The sequence below is a fragment of the Ananas comosus genome, linkage group 2, assembly GCF_001540865.1.
Source record: "Ananas comosus cultivar F153 linkage group 2, ASM154086v1, whole genome shotgun sequence".
Classification (NCBI taxonomy): Eukaryota; Viridiplantae; Streptophyta; class Magnoliopsida; order Poales; family Bromeliaceae; genus Ananas; species Ananas comosus.
In genome coordinates, this window is record NC_033622.1 from 9,498,919 (window position 1) to 9,510,552 (window position 11,634).

At 32.3% G+C, this 11,634-nt stretch overlaps 1 protein-coding gene across 1 annotated transcript; it reads right to left on the bottom strand.

Annotated features, from left to right (window-relative positions):
- On the bottom strand, positions 3,165-9,593 carry LOC109725296 (peroxidase 16-like). The gene is made up of 4 exons (XM_020254442.1): positions 9,343-9,593; positions 8,823-9,020; positions 7,129-7,294; positions 3,165-3,762 (listed from the first exon to the last, which is right to left on the bottom strand). The coding sequence occupies exons 1-4, from the start codon at positions 9,562-9,564 to the stop codon at positions 3,356-3,358; spliced, it is 993 nt and encodes a 330-aa protein (XP_020110031.1). The 5' UTR covers positions 9,565-9,593; the 3' UTR covers positions 3,165-3,355.

Below are 11,634 nucleotides of genomic sequence, written 5' to 3' on the forward strand. Positions count from 1 at the left end.
TTGATCCAATTACTTTATATATATAATATTTAATATATCGTTCTTGGTTACGATACCAATTAATTGGTAGATCTATATTGCATGTATAGAATAATATCACTAAATATATACCAATACCTAGAATCATAAACAAAATCACTTATAAAGCGTCATAGAGAAGAAACTCTCGATCAATCCGTGGAATTGAGAAGTCCGACTTGGGGTTAGGACATTACCAATCGAATTTTGAATGATCTTGTTTCTCCTCCAGTCTGAAGTGGAACTAATAGTTATTTTTTTACCGGAATGCACGTAAGAAGATGGCAGGACTAGTACACCTTTTATATAAAGTCCAAATCGACATTCCATTAATATCTAAGTAGAATTCTATTTAATTTAAATAGATAGAAAAATAAAATAAAATATACCATATTGAGGTGTCCTATTTCTTCTAAGATTGATCTTTATTTATAGTAAATATATATATGTATATGATTAATTGGATCATATTTATGGAAATCCTAACTTGGACTTCATAACAACTTTGGCAAGAGCTCTATAGCTCCTATCGCCGTTGATGATGTGATTGTTAACAATTCACAAATGAATAGTCTCATTTTGAATAATTATGAGCAAACAAAGTCATGATATATACTAATAGACTCAAAAGTCAAAACCTAATAGGCGCTTTAAAGTTGAATGAGTTTCATTAGATATATTATATCTTTAGACTGATGTGGGCACAAGCTAGATCAAGAATTACTTCTTAACAAATAGTATGACAGCCAATGATTTGATGAACTTGGGCTACTCACCTAAGTGGTATGGTATGATCGAACTTGTGGCTCTTACGAATATTGTGGGTTAGTAGAGTATGAAACACGATACGACAGTTTGATGCACTTAAAAGAATTAGGCCTAAGAGGCGCTAGTCAAACGCATGAGCTCATATAGTTGGTGCGTTAAATATGTCGAGCCGAGAGGCACGAGCCAGGTATAAGGGCTCATAGTGACTCATAGGGGAAAAAAAAAAGGGACAGCTCAGTAATTAGAGTGTAAAAGAATGAGTTCAAGGAAAAGTTAATTGACTCACACACGAAAGAAAAAGAATGTTAAAAGTTCACAGATGAAAAGTTTCATATCGAATAATAATAGAACAATAAAAAGATTGCTATATGTTAGCAGGTTCTGATCTAATAAGCTCAAATTTTTAGGTTGAATAGGTTTCAATAGATAAGGCAAATCCAAAGTTTGGGGACCAAAATATTATGGATCTCATAGTTTGAGGACCAAAAGTGTAATTTATATTTTTATTTTCAATTTCTTTTTTATTTTATTCGATATGAGTGTGAAAGATAAAGCTTCAACAGGTTGTACGATAGAAAAAGATTATCCGAAATATTATTTTTATATTGAACAGAGTTCACAATTGTATTTTAATTTTTAAATGGTAGAATTTTGTTATTTTTTACTATTTGGGTTTGAATTATATAGGGTTTAAAGAAAATATAAAAAGAAAAGAAAAATAAATAAACCCTTAAAAATAATAATTTAAGTAGCTGGCCACTTTGCCACACATTTAAGGAGCAAAGAGAATTTAAACCTGATGATAATGTAATTTGCAGGGTCTACAATACGCGTAAATTCAAATAAAATATTTAATACATTCAAAGGAGGGATTTAAAGAAAAGATGCAATACTAATGCATTAATTTTAAAAAATAACCTAACATTCTCTTAATTGTAGCAAATCAACATGATTAATGTTTGGGAATATCCCAAATCTCTATTAGTAACTTTTAGTGGTTAGGTATTTGGAAGCACCGTGTTCACTTATTTTTGAGGCTTGTATCTTTGCCGTCCAATTTAGTCTTTATTTGGAATTACGAACAGATTGTATTGATCGACGAGAAAGTAATGCAAGAAAATATTTCGCTTGTTTCCAGTAGTCATATTCTATTATTAAATACAGCATTCAACTGATTAAAACATTAAATTTGTTGTTCCACCAAAAAATGACGAAGTGTATGTATTTTTATATATTATTTTTTGTCCCGACTCCTTTTAGCTGATAACAACTGACGACTTTCAACACCGAACATGTTCTTAATATATAATACAGTCTTCTATAGTTATACTACTTCTCTTAATAGTATTTATATCAAGAATTGAGCTAGAATACTATTAATAGTATTTTAGCTCTTTTGGTATCGAATTTTTAACCTTTCGATTAAAAATTATAAGGTTAGGATAATAGTGGCTCTCTAGGGTTTAGTGACGGCCCCCCTAAGGTTGAGTGGGTGGTTGATTGAATAGTATGATTTAAAAAGTGGAATTGATTAAAGTATAGATCTAACGGTTAAAAAATCGATAGTAAAAAAATTCAAATACTATTAATAGTATTTCAGCTCAACTCTTTATATTAAATAATATTGTATAATAGGACAAGTACATAGGCCCTAACTGGTAACCCACTAAAAGGTTTTCCTCGATTTTCTCCACAAAAAAATAAAAGATTTTTCTTGACGCTAGGAGGTAAAATTAATTTTTGATATTATGTTTTCAAGGACTGGAAATTAATTTCTCTTGCCAAAATTTGCCATGAGAAAAGCCCTAAATAATTTAGCAGAAGCTTTTGCCTGGGGATCGACAATTAATAAAAATATTGTTAGTATTCCTTCAGGAAATTTTGCTAAAATAACACTTTCTAGTTCGATCATCTGAGAGGACTACGGTTATCTCAGTGGACTGAATAAGTTTAAGTGCCTTAGAATCCAATCCAGAATTTTCAATTTTCATAACCTAGAGTAGAGATGCAAATGGGCCTGGATTGATAGAGATCCCGCGGCGATCTGTCCCAAATAGGACGGTAAGTGGGAGTCAAAAATTTAAAAGAAAAATAAATCATTCCTAATCCGTTCCTATACGCTGAGAAATAAAGCGGGAGATGGGTCCCTTTCTTTCTTTCATCTATCTCGATATTTTCTTTGTTATATCCTGATCCTTCGAAATTTATTATTATCCCGACCCGCCTTGAATAGAGTGATAAGCGATAGCAAAAAATAGAATAAAATTTTATTCGCTAAGAAAACGGGGCGGGAGGTAGGAAGCCCTCTCATTAATTGATACGCTCCCTTTGCATTCCTCCCCCAGAGAAGGTCATAAATATGTCTGCGCTAAGAAAAGTAAATAAGTAACCCATCAATTTGGCCTCCTTATATCATATACCAATGCCAAAAACATGATTACATGACATACCAAAAGAATTTCAAAGAAACACAAAAAACATATAAAAAATTTCATTAAGAACATTTTAATTAATACCCACAATAAATTACATGTATACTCCAATCCAATCCAATCCAATCCAATCCAATCTAGTTCACGGCGGTGCAGACCCGCCGAATCTCTCCTTCGGTCGCATTCTTAACCCCGACCCTCCCGAGCTTAGTCATAGCAGCCACGAACGCCTCCTCGAACGCGGTCTGGTTCGACGCGAACCAGTTTACTAGTCCCCGCGACCTCTGGTCGGTGAACAAGATCTGGTCCGAGGCCAACAGGCCCATCTCTTTCTGTAGATTCTGGTAGTACGCGTTGTCGAACTTAAACGGTGTGGCCGGATCCAACATTGCGAAGGTCGACGGGTTGTAGTTCAACGGGCAGATCTGGCGCATCTGGCGCAAGAAGGTCAGGTTCATCGGCGGATTGAACGCCAGCGGCTGCTTGAACCGATAGATCCGGCGAATGAACTTGTCGCAGTGGGTGACTCCGATTGTGTGTGCACCTACAAAAACATAGATCGAGAACTTGAGAAATTAATCTCTTGGATCGATGGAAAATTGTTTTTGATTATTGCCTGATATTAATTACTCCGATGTTTGAAATTATAATTTCATATCAAGTAGGAGAATTTTCGAATTTTCTGATTCTGTCCACTAGACTTTGAGCAGCATTTCAAATAGCAAGCTTTTGTAACTGAAAAGTAAAAGTTAGCTGTTTGACAAATAAAATGTCTAAATCTTGCCACGATAGAAGAAGCCCACAAGCTTCAGGATTATAGAAGCAAAACCGGGACTAGCTATTTGACCCCTACTAAATGGTTGCAAAAATAAATAAATAAATAATTCTATGAGTATATGCAAAAAATAAATAAATAAATCTTACGTTCTGACCATCCCATAATCTATTTTATTACACTCGTCTTATCACACTTCAAATTTGTTAGTACTGAAAATCTAAAAAGATTATCTAATTCTTTGAATGAGTTTGGCATACAAATATGTAGCACTGAAAAAAAAAAAAATTGTAAATCTTATCTTGTGACCATCCAATGATCCATTTTTTTACACTTGTCTTATCACACTCTAAATATTTTAGTATTGAAAATCTAAAAAAAACTATCTAATTTTTGAATGAGTTGGGTGTACAAATAGCACTGCAAACTGCATAAATTTATAATGTTGGATCACCTTACTGCATTGCAAAAGAAAAAAGAAAAATACTACTGGTTGTACAAATTATATCCCATCTATTGAATAGGTGAGATTTTTTTACTAGTCACATTGATGTGTACAAATTACATCCCACCTATTGAAGTGACTAGTAAAAAGATCCCATCCATTCAATGGATGGAATGTAACTTGTACACCGGCATTGGAGTGTACAAGTAGTACTATTCTTTTTTAGAACTAAATTTTATTTTTGGAAGTAAATTTAATTGCAAATTAGGTACAGTTGGTGGTTTGACACTTTTTAAGCTTTCGAATTTTAGAACTAAGTGATTTTAGAGAAATGAAGTAGGAATTTCATCACATTTGTTGATAACTTCATCAAATTTAATAGTTAAAATTAGCAAATAAACTTTAATTAATTGATCATTAAATCATTAATGAAATTGGATTGGTTTAAATAAAAATCATTAGATCATTAATATAAATTAGATTAATTTAATGGTTTAATTAGATTAATTAAATTATTAATTGATTAATTTAATTATTAATTAATTTAATGATTTAATACTAGTATAAATTACTTTTTAGTAAATAAAATTAGATTTAAGAAAATTAGATTAATTAACTCACTAAAAATTCTAAACCTTACTAAGTAAGATAACTCAACTTGGAAGAACAAAGATACCAGAGTGCTTGGTTTTTGAAAATGTCCTAAAAATTAGTTCCCTGACTGAAAAAAAATACTTTCTGTTTGTTTGATTCCTAATAAATAAAAAAAAAAAAATTAAAAAATTGAATAAAGTAATGTATTCTCGTTTTTCAAAATTTTATCCCAAAAATACAAAATGTGAAAAAAAGGAGATTTCTATAAAATGCAATTTTTTCGAAAAATAGTTTTCCTCGCTTTTAGAGGAACTAACCATCCTGTAAAAGAGTATTGAATAAAAACTTTAAGATGAGACCAATCATTTTTAGCATAAGTAGCAAAAGACTTTATGGTCGGGATTTTTATATTTTTCATCTAAGTATGTTTAAAAAAAAAAAAAAAAATGGAACTTTAAAAAAAAAAATGGCCAAGGGATTTACGTACATTTTTATCTTCTATTTTATTTTTATTTTTTTGTGACGATGTGGATATTTAAAAAAAATAAAAAATAAAAAATAAAAGAGCTGCAATAGTCAAACAGCTGTGGCCCAATAAACGGCTCAGCAAATATGTCCAAATGGGGATACAACTGGGTCCAGCTACGCGCCCACTGATTTTCACAGCTTGGCTCCCAACATGCTTTACTCCAACAAGAGGACAAAAAAATTCTCAGCAATGCTGTTCCTATTTTTGACAGCGTGTAATCCTCTGTTTCCCATACATCGATGGTTATGACACCAGCGTATCACGGGAATGTCTACTTTTGCACGGCTATTTGACTCCGCGCACTGCTTCTGAAAACTAGATTCTCTAAAAGACCGCTGATATACTAATATATTATATGTAAAATTAGAATACATTTTAAATATTATTTCTGTGGTTTCGCACTTTCTCACTTTAATATTTTTGTGGTTTTATTTTTATCTTTTCGTCGGCTTGTCCGCTAATATTTCGTTAAATTATATACAAAAATTTCAAATATCTCACATAGGTTTATCGAATATTCATTTTAGTACCCTTTAATTTTAACTTTGTCACTGATTTAATAAAAAATAAAATTAGTGAAATCAATAAAAAAAAAAAAAAAAATCACAGGGTACTAAATTAATACACTTTAAATCACATGGCACTAAAGTGAGAAAGTGTGCAACCACATGAGAGGAATTTGAAGTTTTTCCTAAAAATTAATATATAGTACAGATCAACACATCAACAAATAAAGAGTAAGATAATTACACGAAGTACAAATGTCAAAAATCAATGTAAAATTTAAATTGTCAGCTACTACGTGGTTCAGCGTGTTTTTTACTCATCATCTTATTGTTTTAAAAAGTTACAGTTAACTATTTTAAAATTTTATTTTATATTACTTTTTTATTATAAAAATTTATTATTAACAAGACAGTAAAATAGTACTTTTTATAAACCACAAGATAGTACTTGTCATATAATGTAACTAATAAAATAACCTTTCCTACTAAATGGATAAAGTGTATATTATACACCCTAAAAGAAATGTATGAATGGCGTTGCTAAGATTATATTGGTATCTTATTCAACTTCTAGTTCTTAAGGTAAACCAAAAGTAAAAGATTTCCGACTGGGGTGACCAGAATAAATTTGTGCTAAATTACAAATGACCACAACAAAATTTAACCCAAAAAACAGAGGTATACTAATTTATCTTCATTTATTTTTCTATGTTGGATTGCAATATTGAATTGGTGTTAGTACTTTCACAAGAATTATTTGTTGTGAGAAAAAAAAAAAAAAAAAAAAAACTTTCTCACTCCTCTCTTTTACTGTAGTTTAGGACCTGTGAGTGTGACCTAAACTACATTCCTTTTCATTTTTCCCCTTTTTCTTGTGATGTGCAGAGGATTCATACTGAAGCAGCTCTTTTTTTGTGCTTTACAGCTCCAACTAACTGCTCCATTAAAGCTAACCAGTAGTGATGTTTGAAGAAATGTGTACTTGATCGATCACCACAAATCAAAATAATTACACACCAAATATTAAGTGACATTAAATTTGATGAAAATTTGTTACTAACCGGAGAGCGCGATCATGTCGGTTTGCGTGAGCCCGTTCGCGGCGAACACCGCATTGAGCTGATCCAAGTTGTATCCTGGGCCAGGAAGATTGTGTTTGACGTTGGCTTTCGACGTTACCCGACCGTCCAATCTCCCAAGCTCGACCTGGTAATACGGCCCGCCCGTCTGCGAAAACAGAAAAAGAAGAAAAAATAAAAATTCAATAAAAAGTTTAGTTCTTTTTAAATTTGATATCTTTAAATTCAATCAAGTAACTTATACTTGTTACTTCGTGCTTTAAAAAGCACTAAAATTGTAGTGAATCCCAAAAATGAGGGGTCCTTAATTACTAATTGGCCCCAATGGAAATTAATAATCATGTCTCTACAAACTGTAGCATGCATATATATACATGCAGTGGGTGCAACACTTCCTCGTTAATTATATATTAGTTGGAAATTCAATTAACCCCATATCACATGGTTTTGTCCCCAAAACATGTACTATTTTTCACAATAACGACAATTTATATGCTCCCATGTACACATTAGATAAAAAGGTTATTATCTAGTTATTTATGACCCTTGAAAACAAGAAAATTTATGGCGTTGAGGCTACGTACGTAATACAATATTAAAACCAAAACAGTTTAATTTGTAAAGAAAAGTATACATAGTTCATTAGGTATATATGCTTCTATATTTTTCAATAGTATTACAGAAATAATATCTTAATTGAAGCATTACAATCCTGAAAGGAGCCTTTGAAAAATGCGTGCTTAATTATGCATTAATTTTATTTGGTTTCTAAGACCCTATATATATAACTTACATTATTTGTGAGATCGCAAAGTAACTTTGATATTGGAAGTGTAGACTCTATTATGACTTGTAATTAATAAATGATTCACGAATCTGATTTATCTTGTGTTTTCTATTAACATGCACATAAAATGGTTGGTAAAAGTGTATAGAATTTGCTTCAACTATTATTCATATTTAAAATTTTTTGATTTTGCGTATCTAATCTTCTAATTTATTTCATTTGAGCCGGCTAACGACTCTTAAACTTTAAATTAAATACATCACTTCTCACATACAAATGATGTAAATCGAATAAATTAGAAAAATTAGATATTTCAATTAAAATTTTGAAAGTTTGAATTAGCCGAATTAAAATGATATATATATATATATAATTCAAGCAATGTTCATACATTTTTACCTAAAATGGTTATAAGTACAGCATACATAAATAAATATTAGCCCATTCAGCGAGGGAGTCAACCTTGGAGATACCCTCATACTTAGGTTGTCGCCCACTCCAAATAAAAAACAATAAAAATAATAAAAAATAAAATAAAAATCACTATGTACAATGATCAGATGAATTATAACAAATTACTAAATCTCTTAAATTTTTACAAATTACTTGTAAACTGTTCGCAGGTACAGCATTAATTGGCGAAAAAAATTTGATAGAACTAAACCTATTGAGTGTTTCTATTGACCCGTAAGCAATTAATTATGAGTCTTTTAATGGGTGGAATGGTAGTTTAGAGTTAGATAATAATGTTCAGGAAAATTTAAAGTCCAATTTTTTTTTTAGAAAAAAAAAACTACGAAAAAATAAATACCAAAAGAAAAAAACATTGTACGTAGAAAAATGTAGTGATAGAGAGAATTATTAATTAATTAATTAATTAACTAATTACCAGGGAGACGACATCTCTAGCTGCAATGGCTAAAATATCGGCACAAGACACCTTGTTGGTGCATTGCGGATCGCCGTCGACGGCCGCCTTCGCCCGGTTTACGGTGTCCACCGCCTCCGGCGACAGCGTCAGGTCGGCTCCGCTGTGGTTCTCGTCGTCCCCGTTCGCTGCCGCGAGCAGCACCGACCCGTCACAGCCCTGCATGCCGCATAAAGTTAAATCTCATTTGCTAGTACTGCACAAATTTTAAGACGATCCGTGTATTAAGCTCATATGCTTTTAAAAGTATAAATGCTCAGTTCCTGATCCTAACGTTTCTCAATAATAATAAAGAACAATTGTCGTATTTGGCACGGGTTCTGAAATAATTTTGTACAAGCATTTAAGGCCGTACGAAAATAGATACCAGTACAATGCCGTAGTCCCAAAAATAAATAAATAAATAAATAAATAAATAACACTTTTGCAGAAAGTTCAATAATAATTTTTTTTGAAAAAAAGGTGGCGGCGGGGGAAGCACCCGAACGAAGCAGTCGTGGAAGAAGAGGCGGAGGGTGCCGGGGGCGGCGGCAAAGCTCAGCTGCAGCTTCTGCGCGACAGCGGTGTGGACGAGAGACTCGACGTTGGGGCATATGCTGGAATAGTAATTCTGGCTCAGCTGAGCTGCTGCTGTGGGTGGTGATGGGAAAATGAGGAGGGAAAGAAGGGATGAGAGAAGAAGGAAAATATTGGAGCTCTCCATTGCCTGCAGGTTCGAATGCTTAAAGAGAGGAGGCATCTGTCTTTGTGTGTATTTATATATATATATATATATATGTACAGTGAAGTGAGGATCGAGTGGGATAAATAAATATGAGGGGAGTTATTGGATACACCTGGTGCACACTGCACGCCCACCTTAATTAATTAATTTGTGCTAATTACTAACAACTTCCACGTTATTTTATGAACTGTGTATAAAATTTTGTTGTTGGTTTCTCTCTTGAAATTATAAATCATGCCGATGATTTCATCGTGATATATATGCATCTCATTTTCTAATTTATTGTGATCATATATTCATGTTTGAGAAACAGTATAAAAGTTGTTTATAAGTATAGCGTTACTAGTTATTATACGTTAAAACGTGAAAATTTTAAAAATTGTTTTGTTAGATGTGTTCAATTGTTGACTTAAAGAGATCATCACCCTATCATATGTCGGAAGGCTAAGTAGGCCAAGTCACGTTCGAATTTGCGTAAGACTGGATTGGATCGAGTCATGTTTGAAATGGCGTAAGGTTGGGTGGGCCGAGTCACAATCAAAATTTATATATACTAGCTGTATTTGTACACTTTAAGCTAAATTGGTTATGTATTTCTAACAACTCGAATTTTTTGGATCAATAGTTAACGCCATCAATTCGGCATTCAATCACACTCAAAATATTTACAGAGTAAAGATCATAAATTTCACATCTCTTTAGAAACTACCGAATTTTTGGATTACTTAACATGCCCAATTAGTAATTGGTCGTCTAAAGTGCTTAATAATTTTTTACATATCTAGGGTCTTTAAATGTGTATTGCAGATCATATTAATTATTTGATTTGGTTTTAAATTTAAAATAATAATTATTAGATTTTCATTGCATTACGTGACACAAACAGATGCAACGAGTACATGGTATAAGGTTGGGTCGGGGGACAACACTAAAATGAGGAGCCGTGGGGTCGTTCTACACAATTCGTGAAACTTTTATATATATAGTGTAATAATAAAAATAATAAATAGTAAATAATAAAATAATTAAGGTTAAAGGGGTACAGCAAATAAACGAAAATTGGTCACAACCGGGATGAATAATTAAGAAGCATGTGGACGGAATTGGATGTTTCTTTTAATAGAATATCTCCACTAGTGTCGTGTTGCTGGATACACTACTGTCCTCCTATGTTACCAATTCCCATGATAATGCGCGTATACGATGTCACGGAGCATTTTATGCCGTAAACAACAATGTCTCTCTGATGTGGGCAATAAATTAAATTTATATATATATATATATATATATATATATATATATATATATATATATATATATATATATATAGAGCGAGTTTGCAAATTGCAACAGAAATTGGTGCATCAAATTTTGGGCGCCCACGCGCAGTTGAAAGAAATTTTTTCTTTTTGGTGTTCATTAATTGACAGGATAAATTGCATTGTTAGTAAGTTTCTATATTTTACGCTACAATAAAAACGATATATAGTGACATTTTTAAATATTGATACAAATAAAAAAGTTGCTGGCTAAATTATCGATATTTTTTAAAAATGTTGCTATATGTGGAGTCATTATATGTAGGGCCGTCTTGATGTTTGACACCCACTCTTCCAGCGACCTGTGGCGGAGAAATACGTGGCGATCGTAGCGCTCTACGGTTCCTGCGAGATTCTCATGGCCGAACTCCAACCGCCAAAACTCTACCTCATCAGCAGCAGCTGTGGAAGAGGAGAAGGAGAGATGGTGATCAATTTTTTTTAAAAAAAAAAAAAATTTGTAATCGGGCCGAGTGGGTTGAGTGAGGTTGGTTGAATAGAGGAACTTTTTGTTTTTCATTGGATTGGACTTTATATTTAAGTCTTAGTAGATTTTTTTAAAATAAATTTGATATAAATGAGACACTTAAATAAAAGTATTCAAAAAATATGTCCCTATAATCTACTTTTGTTGTAGTGTTAACAACTGATTTAACACTGAAAAGAGGACGAATTTGATAGAGCGGAAGAGAGATTTGATATAAGATTTATGATTCCGTAGACAATTGTA

What these genes read in the sequence shown, in the direction of transcription:
- LOC109725296 (XM_020254442.1), bottom strand. Translation starts at nt 9,564, where the DNA reads ATGGAGAGCTCCAATATTTTCCTTCTTCTCTCATCCCTTCTTTCCCTC. An exon ending in TCCACGACTGCTTCGTTCGG is followed by an intron (nt 9,021 to 9,342) that starts GTGCTTCCCCCG and finishes TGCGGCATGCAG; the next exon opens with GGCTGTGACGGGTCGGTGCT. An exon ending in CGACATGATCGCGCTCTCCG is followed by an intron (nt 3,763 to 7,128) that starts GTTAGTAACAAA and finishes ATGTTTTTGTAG; the next exon opens with GTGCACACACAATCGGAGTC.